This window comes from Acomys russatus, chromosome 4 (genome assembly GCF_903995435.1).
Source record: "Acomys russatus chromosome 4, mAcoRus1.1, whole genome shotgun sequence".
NCBI classification, from domain to species: domain Eukaryota; kingdom Metazoa; phylum Chordata; class Mammalia; order Rodentia; family Muridae; genus Acomys; species Acomys russatus.
In genome coordinates, this window is record NC_067140.1 from 55,820,670 (window position 1) to 55,839,055 (window position 18,386).

The 18,386-nt window shown below is 45.1% G+C and overlaps 1 protein-coding gene across 1 annotated transcript; it reads right to left on the minus strand.

Annotated features, from left to right (window-relative positions):
- Positions 1 to 3,984: 3,984 nt before the first annotated feature.
- Positions 3,985 to 10,360, minus strand: Ndufaf1 (NADH:ubiquinone oxidoreductase complex assembly factor 1). The gene is made up of 4 exons (XM_051144424.1): positions 9,630 to 10,360; positions 7,120 to 7,305; positions 5,390 to 5,464; positions 3,985 to 4,217 (listed from the first exon to the last, which is right to left on the minus strand). Exons 1-4 carry the CDS (start codon positions 10,203 to 10,205, stop codon positions 4,071 to 4,073), a joined length of 984 nt encoding a protein of 327 aa, XP_051000381.1. The 5' UTR covers positions 10,206 to 10,360; the 3' UTR covers positions 3,985 to 4,070.
- Between the last annotated feature and the right edge of the window lie 8,026 nt (positions 10,361 to 18,386).

Sequence of the window (18,386 nt, forward strand, 5' to 3'; positions counted from 1 at the left end):
ACCTTGTAATTCCATCACGCATACAGCAATCAGGGAGGTAGACAGACTAGCTGGCCTTGCATGCAGTGTCTAAGACCCTTCCTTGAATAGTGAAGGAGGCAGAGGCAGGCAGATCTCTGTAATTCTGAGGTCAGCCTTGTCTACAGAGAAGAGTTCCAGGACAGCCAGGCCTATTTGGAGAAAACTAATGGGGTAACCTTCCTTCTCATTGAGAAGCTGTCTCTGTATTTTCAGTTGCTGATTACTGTAAATGTGGAAGAATTTTGTTGTCATTTCAATGGCCCATCACCGGGTTTTCTTTTCTTTTCTTTTTTATTTTTGAGACAGGGACAGGGTTTCTCTGTGTTAGCCTTGGCTGTCCTGAACTCACTTTGTAGACTAGGTTGGCCTCAAACCCACAGAGATCCTCCTGCCTCTGCCTCCCGTGTGCAGGGATTAAAGGCATGCCCCCACCACGGCCAACCAGGATTTTCTATTTGTAAATGTTTGTCCTTCCACACTCACCCAAAAGATGAAGGATGAAGGGAAACATGGGAGACTGGAACAGAGCAGAGAGGTAAAGAGCTAGCTAGCCAACTGGCTGGGACACAGTGCTGGGACTTTGCATTAAGTCAGAAGCTAACTGAGAGATTGCCCCAGGGAAAGACCTAACACTTTAAACTATACAGAAGCTATGTCTTATTTAATCGCAAGCAGGTCTAAGAAAGCCCTGCAATAGAAACCCTGTCTTGGAAAACCAAACAAAACCAACAAAAACATCTGAGGTTGTCACTGGAGCTCCACATGTATGTCATGACATGTGCAGGCCTATACCACATTCACACCCACATCCATGAACACACATTGGTGAGATTATGGGAACATTGGGAACTTTAGACCACTGATAATGGTGCAGCTGCTGTTTCAGTTTTGCGCCTTTGGGAAATAAGCGTAGAACTGCTCACACTCAATTATGAACACTCCACCACCAAACAATACCACAAACCCTCTATTGCCTATCTCAAGCTAGAATCTCATTAGGAGGACCAAGCTAGCCTTGAACTCATTCTGTAGCTCAGGCTGGCCTTGAACTTGTAAAACTTCTGCCTCAGCTTCACAAGTAGCTAGGACTATAGACCTACCTCCGGGCCTGGTTTAAAGCCCTTACTTGTGTGTATCTGTGTATGAATATGTGTGAGTACAGGTGGTGCCCATAAGATCCCTAAGAGGACACTGGAATTACAGGTGGTTGTGAACTATTCAGTGTGGGTGCCGCAGACCAAACTTGGGTCCTCTGCAGGAACAGTGGGGACTCTTAACTGAACCATCTCTCCAGCCACCACCACCCTTTTTTGTATGGAGACAGGATAATCACAAATTTGAGGGTAGCATGAGATATCACATCAAGATTTGGTCTTAAGGGCTGGAGAGATGGCTCAGCAGTTGAGAGCACTGGCTGCTCTTCCAAAGGACTCGGGTTCAATTCCCAGCACCCACATGACAGCTCACTCCAAGATCTGACACCCTCATACAGACATACATGCAGGCAAAACACCAATGCACATAAAAAAAAATTTTTTTTTTTGGTCTTAAAGAAATTATCCGAAGGCAGGCACAGTGGCACATGCTTGTAACCCCAGCATTCTGGGAGGCAGAGGCAAGCAGATCACTGTGAGTTCACGATCAGTCTGGTCCACAAAGTGATTCAAGTCCAGGACAGCTAAGGCTACACAGAGAAAACCAACAAAATTATCAGCCTTATCCTTACTTACCAGAACTAAAAAATGGGAAAGGGAGTTTCAATGTACAATGGAGGCTGGCCTTGAACCCTTCTGATCCTCCTGCTTCTACCGTCCTAGTGCTGGAATTAAAATTATTACCACCAACCCCTGACTCATTACTGCAGTACAACAGTCCATTATTTACTGATGGATATCTGGATTTTTTTCCCTGCCTTTTGTGTGTGTCTGTGTCTGTGTGTGTGTGTGAGTGTGATGTATATAAAAGTATGTGGAGCAGGTACAAATGAATGCAGAGGAAGATGTCAGATCCCTGAAGCTTGCTAACCAGGCAGCCTCCCTAACCGGTGAGCTCTAGGCCAATGAGAGACCCTGTCTCAAAGTGTGGCTGGCATTCCTGAGGACGACACCCGAGGCTGTCCTCTGACCTCCACAGTGTGTATACATACAGGAGTGTATGTGCCCTCATACACATTAAACCACACAAACATCCATGCACACATGCATAATACTACTGAGTTAAATACATAAGCAGGCGAATTTTATATTGTATAATTTATACCTGAATAAAGCTGTTAATTTTTTTGTTTGTTTGTTTTTTGTTTTAGGTTTTCCAAGACAGGTTTCTCTGTGTATCCTTGGCTGTCCTAGAGTTGTTTTGCAGACCGGGCTGGCCTCGAACTCACAGCGATCTGCCTGCCTCTGCCTCCCAAGTGCTGGATTAAAGGCGTGCACCACTACGCCTGGCCCCCTGCTAAATTTTTAAGAGAAATTACATGTAAATATACAAAATGGGCATTAGGCAAGATGCTAAAAATGTTCTTCCTGCGGGGTGGCAAATGCCTTTAATCAGCACTCAGGAGGCAGTGGCAGATGGATCTCTGTGAGTTGGAGGCCAGCCTGGTCTACAAAGTGAGTTCAAGACAGCCAAGGATACACAGAGACACCCTGTCTTGAAAAACCAAAAAAAGGGGGGGGGGACAAAAATAGGAGCAGGGCATGGTGGCACACACCTTTAATCCCAGCACTCAGGAGGCAGAGGCAGTCAGATCACTGTAAGTTGAGAGGCCAGCCTGGTCTACAAAGTGAGTCCAGGACAGCCAAGATAACATAGAGAAACCTTGTCTTGAAAACAAAACAAAACAAACAAAAAAAGCTCTTCCCTTCAATATTTTCTTTGGAATGTTGTCTCCTAGGGTGCTGCTCTGGCTCACAGTGGTCTGTGAGTCCAGACTATTCCAAGGAACCCAGCATTCTCTTCTGGATGCATGGGTACCACACTCACATGGTAACAGACCAAGACAGACAGACAAAACACCAATATACAAACAACAAAAATAAGTCTCCAGCCGGGCACTGGCGCATGCCTGTAAGGCATGCATTCAGGGAGGCAGAGGCAGGTGGATCACTGTTAGAAGCCAGCCTGGTCTACAAATCAAGTTCAGGACAGACAAGGCTACACAGAGAAACCCTATCTTGAAAAACAAAAACAAACAAAAAATGGCTTAAAATTCTTTTTTTCACTTAAAATATATGGCTGCTTTGACTGCATCTGTGTCTGTGCACCACATGTGAGACCAAGACTGGTGCCTGTGGAGGCCAGGGGAGGGCTTCAGGTGCCCTGGAACCGCAGTTACAGATGCCTCTGGACTGCCATGTGGGGGCTAGGAAGGGAATCTGGGTACTCTGCTGAGGCCCTGCTGCAGCCCCCGCTGTGGTAGCTTTAACTGGATGGGCTCTTTAGCAACCGGTCTATCTCTATCAGTAACAATTATGTGAAAAGACAGTACGTGGGGGAGACAGTAAGAACTACTAGGCTCATGTCTTAGGGAGGCAGGCTGTCTACACAGGTGTCCATTTCCCAGTGACTCCCACGGCATAGTCATCTTCATGCGTTCAGTAGACTGCTTTCCCCACGGTCAGTTAGGAAACAGAAGGCTGGAGTGGCCTATGATCAACTGCAGTTGCCCCACTGACACCTATTTGAAAACTGTCTCCTTACACAGGACATGCTCCTGTAGGAACTTCCCAGACAATGCATTGCTTACGTGAGCCTCCGTCAGCCAAGGCCAGCCTCAGTTTCATGCTAGGGCCCACTGCCTGCCTTGCCCTGTGCAACAGCATTTAACATTAAGGGATATATAACGACATTCATTACCACTAAACAAAGGCGCATTTTGAAGCAGGAGCATAGCTCATGTTTGTCTAGCACACAGGAGGCCCTGCACTCGGTTTCAGTTCCCGGCACATCAGGAAGGGCTGGGTGGAGGTGGCAGACAGGAAAGCTTTATTTTGCCTGTGATGTTGTGACCGATACTCTATTCAGTTTTACTCAAATCTGTGCCCAGTTCTCTATTTGATAAGTCTTGAGATAAGAGCTGACTTCTCATAAGCAAACTCTTCAGTGTGGGCTGGATCAGTAAACACACCAATAAAATCTATTTCCAGAAAGAACGGTCCATCCACCTTATCAGCCAGGGTGAATCCTATGGACGAGATCTAAATATAAAACAAGAAAAATTGGTTAGAATCATACACTGATGCAGGGATGTTCCTCCCAAAGTCTGGAATGCCTTGAGGGGACCACTAGTAGCGTCTTCACACTGCCAACCCTCAGTGTTATACTTTTCATTGGCTGCACTAAGTATAAGAACCACAAATACAAGACTGCTTTCTTTTTTCTCCTTTCTTCTAGGCAGCCTTGCATGTAGCCCAAGCTGGCCCTGAACTTGGCAGACAGCCACAGCTGGCCTTGAGCTCCTGAGCTCCTCTCCTCCTTCACCCCTCAAGTGCTGGGACTTAGAGGAGTGCCTCGGCATCCTCAGGTGGCTTCTCTCTGGCCCCATGTTTTCCTTCCTTTCCCCTCTCCTTTGAGTATCCACTTAAGACAGTAAGTACAACATGGACTCTTTTTCTTTTTTTCTCTCTGTGTAATAGGTCTGGCTGTCCTGGAACTCATTCTGTAGACCAGGCTGGCCCTGAACTCACATTGATTTGCCTGCCTCTGCCTCCCAAGTGCTGGGATTAAAAGCGTGCACAACCACCGCCCTACCTTTTTTTAGGCTGTTTTCAAGACAGAGTTTCTCTCTGTAGCCTTGGCTGTCCTAGACTCTTTATGTAGACCAGGCTAGCCTCAAACTCACATCAATCCCCCTGACTCTGCCTCCCAAATGCTGGGATTACAGGTGTGCATCACCACACCCAGCTACAACATGGACTCTTAATGGAGCCTCCCTGAGGTTCTTCTGATTTCTTAACTGTAAAGCTAAAATAAAATGAGGTATGCGGAAAACAAAAATCACACTAACATTACCCAGGACAGAGGTCCACGTTGGCTTCTGTCCTCATAGAGGAGTCTTAGGGTGGAGAAACAGTGCCACCTGCTCGTCCTGAGAACAATTCCCAGCAACCACATGGTGGCTCACAACCATCTATAATGTGATCTGATGCCTCTCCTGGCCTGCAGGTATACATGTAGATAAAACACTCATATTAATCTAAAAAAAATCTCCCCTAAAAAAAATGAAAGAAAGAAAAGAGAGATTCCTAATAGAGCAGCCTAAGTAGGAATTTTAATCTTTCTTCTGCCATCCTTGCAAAATGGACTACGCTGGACCTCACAGCAACTGCAGTTCACTAAAGAAGGCATCATTCCGAGTGGGAGACATTACCTTGTCCACTATGAGCGGGCGCTGGTCATCTCGTATCCTTCCATGATTTGAGTAGAAAAACTTGGAGAAAGGAATCTGAAAAAAGAGACCAGTTACTTCAGAGCTGGAATTGAGGGTCTGTGGCATTTGTTGGAACCACAATGATAAAGGAATATTTAAATTCCATCTCTAAATATTTTACATATGCTAAAAGCAATAGTCCCAGCTACTCAGAAGACTAAGGCAGAAACATCACCTAAATTCAGTAGTTCAAGACTAGAGTAAGCGCTTGGCACAGTGGCGCACGCCTGTGATCCCAGCACTCGGGAGGCAGAGGCAGGAGGATCTCTATGAGTTCAAAGCCAGCCTCGTCTACAAAGGGAGTCTAGGACAACCATGGGCTACACAGAGAAATCCTGTCTCAGAAAACTTAAAAAAAAAAAAAAAAAAAAAAAAAGACTAGAGAGAGCAATGTTGCTCACATTTCAGTAAATAGGTAAGTTTGTAAGTTAAAAAAAAAAAAATGCAGGTATAAGAAATGGCTAGGGCTGGAGAGATGAATCAGAGGTTAAGAGCACTGTCTGCTCTTCCAGAGGTCATGAGTTCAGTTCTCAGCAACCACATGGTAGCTCACAACCATCTATAATGTGATCTGATGCCCTCTTCTGGCTTGCAGGCTCACATGTAGGCAGGGCACTGTATACATAATAAATAAAAAATAAACAAATCTTTAAAGAAAGAAAGAAACTGCTAGTTCTTTGGGAGGTGTTTGGTTTTACAGTGCTGCAAGACTGAGCCTGGGGTCTTGGGAGGCACGTACCCACTTTAACTTAGGCCACAGAGAGGCACCACCGCCAGCAGGCCCATGAATCCCAGCTACTTCAGAGACTAAAGCAAGAAGATGGCAAGTCAAGGCCAGCACAGATGACTTAGAGAGACCTTATCTCGAAATAAAACATAAAGCGCAGGGCTGGGCAATGGAATATTCTCAGAGCAAGAGAGAAGCTCTGGCTGCAACCCATACATGGAGTAAAGGAGGGAGTTGGCTGGTTCCCTGTATCACAGGAAAAAAGCCAAATCTTAAAACTGATTTTTTTTTTTCTTTTTTCTTTTTTAAACTGAGACAGGGATGTAGCTCAGCGGCAGAGCACCTGCCAAACATTCACATGCCCCTCTCCTCACTCACAAATGTACTGGCTAGTAAGCTAGCATACTGGCAAGTTTTTGTTTTTGCTTTGTTTTAGGTTTTTCGAGAAGGGTTTTTTCTATGTAGCCTTGGCTGTCCTAGACTCCCTTTGTAGACCAGGCTGGCCTTGAACTCACAGTGATCCGCCTGCCTCTGCCTCCCGAGTGCTGGGATTAAAGGCTCATCCTACCATGCCTGGCTCATTTTTATTAATGAAAAAAAAAAAAAAAGCCATTTGGTTTTTGTTTGTTTGGTTGGTTGTTTTTTCAAGACAGGGTTTCTCTGTGTTAGCCTTGGCTATCCTGGACTCACTTTGTAGAACAGGCTGGCCTCGAACTCACAGCAATTCTCCTGCCTCTGCCTCTATGAGTGCTAGGACTAAAGGCATGTGCCACCACACCCGCCTAGTCATTTGTCTTTTAAGTCTCTCCCATAAGGTCATCTTACTTTTACTCACTTTGCCTCTATTTTATGTAAGAATTATTAGTATGAAAAAGGAAACTACAATGTAACCATAAGTTCAATAGATCCCATTTTCCTAACATTGAAGAAATTGAAATTTTACCTTGACTTCCTGCCAGTAGGGGCCCCCACGGGTGAACATGAAGTAACTGTACATCTGACTTTTTCTCTGGATAAACTCTGTGTCTTGCTTGATATTCACCATCCAAGGCCGACCATCCCCACGGACTCGGAGATACAGAGTGTTGAACTGGGACCAATCGTAAGACAGCTTCCTCTCAAAGGCACCCTAAGGAACAGCAAAGCAAGCTGCTTAGCTCATTCTCCACTGTTAGAGAAACACAGGCAGCACCAAGGCAGTGGTGTTGGCTGTTATGGGGTGTGACGCATAGGGAGGCCAGAGGACAACTTTTGTTAGTCAAGCTTTACTTTCTCCGTGTGGGTTCCATTGACTGGACTTGGGCCTTACACTCTGAGCCATCTTGCTGACCCAATATGGGTCTAAGTATATTTTCTACCTCGAGGAGGCAAATAAACTTGGCCATCATTATTTTTGTACAAAATACTGACATGTGTCTAAGATAAGGTTCAGGGCATTATTAACCTGGAGCAGTGTTTGCTGAATGGAAACTAATGTCCTTTTCCTCCCTGGTTATAAGGAACAATGGCTTCTGAGTGGTCCCTTTTATGACAACTGTCTTACCCAATCAAAAGTCAAGGGCATGTTTTAAAAATCACAAGGCTGGAAAGATGGCTCAGTGTTTGTTGCTATTGGGAACAAGCAAAAGAAATCTATTCTAAATACTACCGTTTCATTTTCAGACTCCATTTAATCTTTTTGTTGTTGTTTTTGTTGTTGTTTTGTTTTTGTTTTTGTTTTTCAAGACAGGGTCTCTCTGTGTTAACCTTAGCTGTCCTGAATTCGCTGTGTAGACCAGGCTGGCCTTGAACTCACAGCGATCCGCCTACCTCAGACTCCATTTAATCTTAGGGAACTGGGGACTTGCCAATAGCTGAATGGCTTCTGTTGTAAGGAGACAGTTGTCTGAGTCCAGACATCTCAAGGACAATGTCTCCATCTTGTTGGCAGGGTCAAACAAATTTATGTTCCCAGACCCAGGAACCTCCTCCTATCCTGATTGATTGAAACTTCCTTGCTAAACCCCTTATGTCAAAATATGATTGGACAATGCTACAGGCCACTCTGCTCCCCTCACTCTATAGTTCATTCTTCAAATATGCTGTACAATGTCCCTTCGAGGTTGCAATTCAGTTCTGTTCTGCGGCCCTGATCAATCAATAGCGGCTCAATCACAATAAGTTTTTGTCATCTGCACTGACCTGGCGTTTGAGTTATGCTGGATTTAACTGGACTCCACAACAGTTGCAAAAGCATAAGGCCCTGGTTCAGATCCCCAGCATCCACACACAAAACTAGGTGTGGCAGCATCCAGCGGTAACTCCAGCACTGCAGGGGAGGGGGTGCCAGAGAGAGGCAGAGCCCCAGCCAGTCAGTCTAGACAAAACGGTGAGCCCTGAACGCACTCAGTAGTAGCCTATGCAGGCCTTGAATTGGCAAAACTCCTGCCTTCACCTCCCCTACTGTTGGGATTACAGGCCTGCGTCACCACGCCCAGCTTGAGCACTGCACCCTCACATATGATTTCTGATAAGGTTTTGAGTTAAGAATTCTGAAGCTGGGGCTGGGGTGTAGCTAAGTCTCTGATTCTTGTATAAAATACTGAAGGCCCTGGGTTTGATCCCCAGTGCAGAACAGACACAAGCATGGCAGTGCATGCCTGCAATCCCATCTACTTAGGAGATGGATAATCACTTAAACCCGGGAGCTCCAGACTAATTCGGGCAACACAACTACAATAGTTTCAAAATTGCATTATATCTTAACCAGAGTTGGACAAGTAGATGGTGACAGGATGAAGATTTCTCACTGTTGGGGAGAGAATGAAAGGCTGGAGTGACCCACATTTAGCATAACATAGACATAGTGAAATAACAACAGATATATACACATGACCATTGAATATACATATGCAGTCATTTGTAATTTGTAGGTGCATAATGCCACACCCAGCTTTTTACACGTGCACTGGAGACCCAAACTCAGGTCCTCGCGCTTGCTGACTGAGCCATCTCCTTAGCCCCCAGCATGGTAATGTCAAATATTAAGTCATATACCAGACATGCTGGCACACCCCTTTAGTCCCAGCACTAGGTCAAGGCAGGAGTATCAGGAGCTCAAGGTCATCCTCTGCTACGCAGTCAGCTCATGGCCAGACAGCTGCATGAGACTCTGTCTCAAAACCAGTAACAAAGGCCACAGGGTGACACTGCCTTAGCCCAAGCTGGAGATGCAAAGAGTCCTGTCTTCTCAGGGCTCGCAGGCACACACCACCCTTCTCAGACCCAAAACAGTGCCCAGAAACAAGGAACCACTGGCCCCTTTTACAATCAAGCCAAGTAGTTATTCACCCCTCTATAGAGGCAAGATGCCTGTATATAACAAAACAGATGTGTTTATCTACAGAAAGGCATATTGTTATAGCTCACGCTACAGTTAAGGTCACTAGGAACTGACTTCCACGCCTCACCTACCCTTGGGATCCTGGATATCATCGCACAATAGCCACTTTGGCTACTCTCCCCATCTTGAGGTGCCTCAGAGCTCAGAGTCCCATAAAGCAGGGCACTCTGGTTGTTCTTGCTCAGTTTCAAGAAGATTTCACTTCGGCCTCCAATTGTCTTATCAGAAGTCACTATCCACTTATCCAAATCTTCTTTTTTACGAAACTGCCAGACAACCCTGGCTTGCTCCATTAGGACCTCTTGTAGAGGGCGGCCTTCAGGACCTATCATATGAGCCACAATTTCATCCTTCAAACGCCTGAAATGCTCCATTGCTTCATCTCTAATGGCTTTATCAAAACTAAGCTCAGGTTTCTTGTCGGGAGAAGTTACATCCACAGCAGCCTCTTGGTGGTGATGTTTCTGCATGCCCTCCTCAGTCTTTCTCTGCTGGGAGCCTCTGTCAGCAGGAGCCACTTGCTTCTGAGGATTACTGGAAGAACAGTCTGCAGAGTGAATACCCACAAATGGATGCAATGCAGCCCTTGGCTTCAGGAAATTTCTATGAAGACAAGTACCAGTCAGTAATTTGTGAATGGAAGCCATTGTAAGAAAAAAGTCAATATGTAAAAAAACGCTTCAGCAATGAGCCTGATTCCACCTATAACAGAAGAAACGCCAGTTATCAGCACAGTGAGGAATGAATGTATCAGAAGTTCAAACTCAACAGAGACCGTGAAATTCATTTTTTTTTCTTCTAATTTACTCAGCAGTGGCTAGTAGAAGCAGAGTACTATCTTATGCATTGCAACAACAAAAAAGTACCAAGTATGCACACATGCCTGTAACATAGCACTTGGGAGACAAAGGCAGGACAGTCAGGAGTTTAAAGTCATCCCCAGCTACATAGTGAGTTCAAGGCCAGCTGAGCTACATAAGACGTTGACACTAAACAAAACAAAGCTACCAACACGACTAAAAGCACAGCTGCAACATCACAGCGCTTCAAGTGTGGGCCACAAGAGGGCCTATCAACTTCAAAGCAAACTTTAAAACTTTTCCTTGTAGCCGTGTGTGGTTGTGAACGCCTTTAATCCCAGCACTTGGGAGGCAGAGGCAGATGGAACTTTGTGAGTTTGAGGCCAGCCTGGCCTACAGGGCTAGTCCAAGACAGCCTGGGCTACACACAGAAACCCTGCTTGAAAAAACCAAAAACTTTTCCTTGTGGGTTTCAATTTTTTTTTTTTTAATCAATGTTTTTTCTTCTGGATTTTGTTTTGTTTTTTCGAGACAGAGTTTCTCTGTGTAGCCCTGGCTGTGCTGGACTCACTCTGTAGACCAGGCTGACCTCAAGTCACAGAGACTCACCTGCCTCTGCCTCCCGAGTGCTGGGATTACCGGTGTGCACTACCACATCCAACTTCTTGATTTTTAATGAAACAATACATTCTAAAAAGCAAAATCCTAAAGTAATTCAGTCTAGAGCCTGGGCAAGCGACTTTGGGCATTAGTACTTTGTCCATAAAAAGAGGGGCTAAGGTCAGTATCACACAGTCAGAAAATCTGCACTGATGCCTGGTTCTTTTTACCATTAGGTTGTAAATACTGGGACCCTGAGGCTTCACACTACTAAACCAAATAAAGCAGTCTGCCCTCCAAGCTGGGCCATGGTGGTGCACCATCGATAAAACTCACCTGCTCCACGAAGTCTACTAGGCTCCCCTAGATCACGTCTCCTTTGCCATCACTCCAGCTTCACCTTTAGTTACACCCTGTACCCCATTCTGTGTTCCATCAGACAGAATACTTGTGATTGAATGCAGGGAGTGGGGTGGGGGAGCGGGGGAGAAAAATGAAAGGGACATGACTGCTCCTAGGTATGGTGGACAAAGTTTACTATAGATATGTGAGAGAGCATAGCCAGAGGGAGACAAATCTGGAGAATCCAGGGTGAGCACGTCCCAGACCCAGGCGGGGACAGGGGGAGAGTGAGGGAGAGAGGAGAACCAAGTACAGTAGCCAGGAGACCAAAGGTACAAAAGGTACAAAAAGCGGTGGGTAACCAAAATGTCTGGATTATATAGGGACGAGCTTCTGGGGGAAGGGCAGGCCAGCTCCTGGGCTGGAGGGCTCAGGGTAGAGGGCAGGATATGCCAGCTATACCCTATAACAGGCAGGGACTAAGGGATGCTGAGAGAACCTGGAGGCCAGCTTGTCCTGGGTTTGAAACGTCAGTGACCCTACCAATACCTCTTGAGCTACAGGCCTTAGCTAATTGCTGCCCTTAGACCAAGGCCATTCTCTGCTGATTCTGCCCAGATAACACATCCCTTTAGACTCCGTTTACTACGTTACACCTGGGGTTTGTAGAAATAAGCCTTGATTCCAATTCCAACCGTGGCCCTCTGAATCGTTCCCAATGACTCCTGGGCTTCTTGCCTCGTTCACTTGCCAATCTCAGACTAAAAGGTAGAACGTTCAATGTCATTTCTCCAGGCTCCAGTGCGATGCTCAGCATTCTGGAGGCTTTTAATATCTGTTGTACAAATAGCTCCACATTTCTGTATCTATCTCTGTCACAAGTGTGAGGGTTCAGAACCTTGAGGTGCTTACCATGCCTATATAATCCCCCAGAACCAGGTGTTTCTTAAATGTTATGGTAGCTTTAAATCACCTGGCAGTTTTGATGAAAATGAGCTTCTAATTAAACAGATATTGGCCACGAATGTCTAATCCTCCTTCCTCAAACACCCAAGTGTTAGGATTATAGGCATTTATAAGACCAGCCCAAAGAGATTTCTTTTTCTTTTTTGGTAAACATCTATGTGACCCAGGCTCCTCTAGAACACCTGATCCTCCTGCCTCTACCTCCCAGGTGATGATGCCCTGTTAGCTCATGAAGAACACCTTTTAAATACCAAAGTCCTGGTCAGATACAAATCTTGAGAATTAGAGGCATAAGGATCAGGAGTTTAAGGTCTTCGGATACACAGAAAGTTCAAGGCCAGGAAGGCCATTATGTGACCCCCCCCTTTTTTTATTTTTAAAGAAAAGGAAAAACTCTCCCCCTCCCCGGAACAGGGTTTCCCTGGACTCACTTTATAGACCAGGCTGTCCTCAAACTCACAGCAATCCACCTGCCTCTGCTTCCCGAGTATTGGGATTACGGAAGTGCACCACCATACCCGGCTAGGAAAAAAAAAAAAACTATTTTGAAAGAAAAAATGTTTGAGAAGGAAAAGAATTTAAAGCAGTAAACAAGTATACTGGTAGGATTATGAGTAACATTACTTAACGACGTTTTCCAAACAGTGTTACGATTCTGCTTCAATCTACCTACCCATGATGCCATTGCTTACCTGCCATGGGTAAGCCATATAAAAAGATAGACCCTCTCACGTGGTCGGAGTCTGAGTCTCTCTCTCTCTCTTCATTCTCCCCACACACTCATTTAATAAGCTCCTCTACAACATAATATCTGAGCCTTGTATTCTATCATCTTATTCTTAACAAATATAAATGTCAGATGCCTTATTACTTTTCTAACAATACTATAACGTCGTGTTTTGTGTAATACTGTTTTGCAATAAACACAGTCAAACCCAGTAACCGGCCGTCACCGGTCCAAAACTAACGGTACGTTTTGACTACCGTATTCATTCCGCCCTGAGTCGTATGACTGTGCCGCTACGTACAATAATGGCTATAGAACTAAGGCTTACAGTGTGCCAGAAACTATTCCGCGTGTGTTTTTATTGACTTCCCACAAAAATTCTGAGATCCTGAAGCAGGTACTGCTAGTATATCCCAATGACAAAGAGTAAGGAAAAGGAGATTCCACAATTAAATTGTTCGAGGTCACACACTAGGGACAAAACTCACTCCGAAGTCCAGGGGTACACTGGCCGGCTGGCGTGGAATCGATCGTGCCCGAGCCTCCCGAAGCTAGGCGCCGCCGAAGACCGGAAGCCTCACCTGGCAGGGATCTTTCAGGCTTCCGGGTCCCTGTTGTTCCCAGCTAAGAGAAGGGTCAGCTCACCTTCTCAGGCCCCATACGCGACTTCCGCCCAGTCCGTCTATTTTACCAGCCGGGTTCTGCACACTTCCGGTAAAGGTACAGCTACTTTTCCCATCCGGCACCAAACTAGGTGGGTAGACACAAGTTTCAGGTAGCACAGAGGACCAGGGAAGATCCTAATGGTGGACGACCTGAAGTTTTTGGTCCACAAAGTGCCCCAGCCGGTTTGCTTTGTGAAATGTCCTGTCATTTGTGAGCGAGCTTTTCGTTCTCCTCCTTGTATCCCGCCATCGTATGCAAACACCAATTCTCTGTCTTTCAAATAGGATCCAGGCGCTGCTAACGCCTCTTCACAGCTAGATGCCTAGCCACTCGCGCCTCCTCTTCCCTGCAGTACCTTGCGAACTGTCCGTTGTATGACTTCAGAAAGCCACCTCTGTTCGAATGGCATTTGGCGACTCACCGTACACCTAGATAGCACCAATCCTAGTTTTCCTCAATCGCGCCCCATGTAGTACACACAGCAGAGCTGTTGTATACCGTGTGCACACTTCTGCTGACGTGTTATCCAATTTGAGGGTCACCACTTGTATCCCAAGTCAGCTCTAGCCAATTGTCCTCAATAAGCCAATTACAAGAGCCAAATAAGAGCTGGGCAGCAAGCCGGGTTTGGTAGCCCACGCCTTTAATCCCAGCATTTGGGAGGCAGAGGTAGGCAGATCGCTGTGAATTCAAGGCCAGCCTAGTCTACAAAGCCAGTTCCAGGACAGCCAGTGCTGTTACACAGAAAAACCCTGTCTTGAAAACAAACAAACAAACAAACAAACAAAAAAACAAAACAACAAAAAAAAAACCAAAAAAAAAAAAAAAAAAGAAAGAAAGAAAGAAAGGAAGAAGAAGAAGGAAGGAAGGAAGGGCCAGGCGGTGGTGGCACACACCTTTTAACTCCAGCACTCGGGAAGCAGAAGCAAGTGGATTGCTGTGAGTTCGAGGCCAGCCTGGTCTACAAAGCGAGTCCAAGACAGCCAAGATAACATATAGAGACCCTGTCTCAGAAAAAAAAAAACAAACAAAACAAAAAGCAAAAAACAAAACAACCACAAAAACGAGCTGGGCAGTGGTGGCGCGTGCCTTTAATCCCAGCACTGGGGGAGGCAGATGCAAGTGGGAAGAAGCCACACTTAAAAAAAAACTTAGGTGTGGTGGCACACAAATTTAATCCCAGCACTTGGGAGGCAGAGGTAAGTGGATCTCTGTGAGTTTTTTGTTTGGTTGGTTGATTTTGGTTTTTGGTTTTGTTTTGTTTTCTGAGATAGGGTTTCTCTGTGTAGCCTTGGCAATCATGGACTCTCTTTGTAGACCAGGCTGGCCTTGAACTCACATCGATCCACCTACCTCTGCCTCCCTAGTGCTGAGATTAAAGATGTGCACCACCGCATCCACCTGCTCGCCTTTTCTAGCTCTTTCTGAACTCTGGTTGGCTGGTTCAACTTGGCTGTTCTGGTTCAAACTCTTTTTTAAACTGACTTGATTCAAACTGGCTTCTCTCAGCTTCTGTTGCAGGATATTTGATCCTATTGTGAGTCTCAAGATTGTGAACTGTAAAAACCTGTTTCTAGTTGTAGAGTGGCTCAGCCCTAGTACATGTCTTTAATCCAAAAGCTTTCTGTATACAGGATTAAATAAAGTTAACCCTAGCTCAAGGAGCAGAGCAAGAAACCAGATGACAAGGATTAAACAGAAAGGAGAGACATTTAGAGAAAGGTATTTAAGACAGTGGAGCAAATAATTAATGTTTGAGCTGTGATTCATTTGGAGAATATTTGTCTAGCATATATGATATCTTAAATTCAATCTTCCCCACTGTGTAAGTCTTGCCTTGTGGTGCACACCTTTAAACCTAGCACTTGAGGGACTGGAGAGATGGCTCAGTGGTTAAGAGCACTGACTGCTCTTCCAGAGACCCTGAGTTCAATTCCCAGCAACCACATGGTGGCTCACAACCATCTATAATGTGATATGATGCATACTGTATACATAATAAATAAATCTTTAAAAAACAAAACAAAACAAACAAACAAACAAAAAATACCCTAGCACTTGATACATGGCAGTAGGAAAGTCAGTAGCTCAAGACCAGTCTCTGCTATATATTGAGTTTTGAAACTACTCTGAGTTACATAAGATCCTCTCTGTCCAAAGAAGAAGAGGAAGTTGTTGTTGCTTGGGAACAGCTATTGGGAAGCCTAAAGCAGAAAGACCACATGTTGGAGGTTTACATGTGCTGAAGTGTGAGATGAAGTTCAGCTAAGCAACTCTAACGAAACCTTCTCTCAAACTAAAAATTGAAGAGTACTGGAAATGCCGGGTGTGGTGGCATACACCTTTAATCCCAGCACTTGGGAGGCAGAGGCAGGTGGATCGCTGCAAGTTTGAGGCCAGCCTGGTGTACAAAGAGAGTCTAGGACAGCCAAGGCTACACAGAGAAACCCTGTCTCAAACAAACAAACAAACAGTGCTGAAAATGTAGCTCGGAGGTAGTGCAATTGACAAACATGTGAAAGGACCCAGGTTCAAGCACCAGAAACAAAAAGAAATTTTATATATATATTGCGAACTTTATGGGATGTCAGAAGGAGTTCATTATGGGATTGGGCAATGAAGGAGGTTTCTTTTTTATTTTTTATTTTTCTGAGACAGGGTTTTTCTTTCTTTTTTTAAATTAGAATATCTGAAGTTTATTAAATGATCATGGGGAGAGAAGGAAAGGAGGGGTTACCCCAGAGAGAGAGAGAGAGAGAGAGAGAGAAACAGAGACAGAAGAAGAGAAAGGAGAGAGAGGAAGAATAAGAGGAGTAAGAGCAAGACAGGGTTTTTCTATGTAGCCTTGGTTGGCCTAGCCTGGACTTGCTTTGTAGACCTGGCTGGCCTTGAACTCAAGGAAGTACTCCTGCCTCTGCCTCCCAAGTGCTGGGATTACAGGCATGAGCCACCATGCCTAGTTGCAATGGGGAAGTTCTTTTTTTAGTTTTTTTAGTTTTTTTTTTTTAGTTTTTGAGACAGGGTTTCTCTGTGTAGCCTTGGCTGTCCTGGACTCGCTTTGTAGACCAGGCTGGCCTTGAACTTACAGCGATCCACCTGCCTCTGCCTCCTGAGTGCTGGGATGAAAGGCATGCGCCACCACGCCCGGCTCAGTTTTGTTTTTTAAAATAATTTATTTTTATTTTATGTGCATTTGTGTTTTGCCTGCTTGTATGTCTGTGTGAACATATCAGATCTTGAGGTTACAGACAGTCGTGAGCTGCCACGTGGGTGCTGGGAATTGAACCCAGGTCCCCTAGAAGAGCAGTCAGTGCTCTTAACTGCTTAGCTACCTCTCCAGTCCTACAATGGGGAAGTTTGGAAGCTATAGTATTTTAACAAACATCAGGACATTGCTCGGCATGATGGCAGATGCTTATAGTTCCAGAAGCTCATGAGGCAGGAGAAGCTAAAAGCAAGACCTTCCCGAGCTACAGAGAAGGGTTCAGACCAACTGAGAGATCCTGTCTCAAAATAAATGTTTTTGTTTCATTTTCTTACAACAAGTCTCCCTGGCTTTAGCTGGCATACAATGTGTTAGGTAGATCAAACTGGTTTTGAACTCAGTGATCTTCCTGCCTCTTGGATCAGGCATGTTTCACCATGCCCAGCTTTCAAACCGAAAGGCAAAAAGAGGGCAGGAAGCCGGGCATGGTGGCCTTTAATCCCAGCACTTGGGAGGCAGAGGCAGGCGGATCACTGTGAGGAGTTTGAAGCCAGCTTGTTTTACAAAGCGAGTCCAGGACAAAGAAACCCTGTCTCAAAAAACAAAACAAAACAAACAAAAAAAGAGGGTAGGCTATACATGGCTTAGTGGCACAGTTCTTACCTAACATGCATGAGATCCTAGCTTCAATTTCTGGTACCACATAAAGAAAGAAAACAATATTAGGACACATATTTTCTTTCTGTCTCTCAATCTCTCCTTTTCTTTGTATTTGTTGTGCTGGTTTTTTTTTTTTTTTTTGAGACAGGGTTTCTCTGTGTAGCCTTGGCCATCCTGGACTCACTTTGTAGACCAGGCTGGCCTCGAACTCACAGCGATCCGCCTGCCTCTGCCTCCCGAGTGCTGGGATTAAAGGCGTGTTGTGCTGTTTTTAATTTGTCTGTTTATTCGTTTAGACAGACAGTGTTTGAGACAGGGTCTATCTACATAGCCCTGGCTGTCTTAGAACTCAGTATGTAGATTAGGCTGGCCTAGTGCTCACAGAGATCTCCCTGCCTCTGTGTCTTGAGTGCTTTTCTCTTTTTCCCTATAATTTATTTACTTTTACTTTATGTGCATTAGTGTGAAGGTATCAGATCCTTTGGAACTGGAGCTACAGACAGGTATTAGCTGCCATGTGGGTGCTCGGAATTGAACCCGGGTCCTTTAGGAAGAACAGACAGTGCTCTTAATGCAATGCAATTCCAGGATACAATGCAAGTCCAGGATAGCCAAGGCTACACAGATAGACTCTGTCTCGAAAAAACAAAACAAACAAACAAAAAACCCCACCTCTCTAGGCTGAATCTCCACCACCACAGCAGGCAGCAGGAAGCTGCCCTCTCTTCCCTTCTCTTTGCTTTCATGTCTATAATTTAACAGATGGTAGAACTCCATCTTAGACCACGATGATGAAAACCACTACTAGCAAAACAATAAAACTTGAAAGGAGTTTGGGGATTGGAGGACTTGGATCAGAGCG

What these genes read in the sequence shown, in the direction of transcription:
- Ndufaf1 (XM_051144424.1), bottom strand. Translation starts at nt 10,205, where the DNA reads ATGGCTTCCATTCACAAATTACTGACTGGTACTTGTCTTCATAGAAAT. An exon ending in TGATATCCAGGATCCCAAGG is followed by an intron (nt 7,306 to 9,629) that starts GTAGGTGAGGCG and finishes GCTGTTCCTTAG; the next exon opens with GGTGCCTTTGAGAGGAAGCT. An exon ending in CCTACTGGCAGGAAGTCAAG is followed by an intron (nt 5,465 to 7,119) that starts GTAAAATTTCAA and finishes CTCTTTTTTCAG; the next exon opens with ATTCCTTTCTCCAAGTTTTT.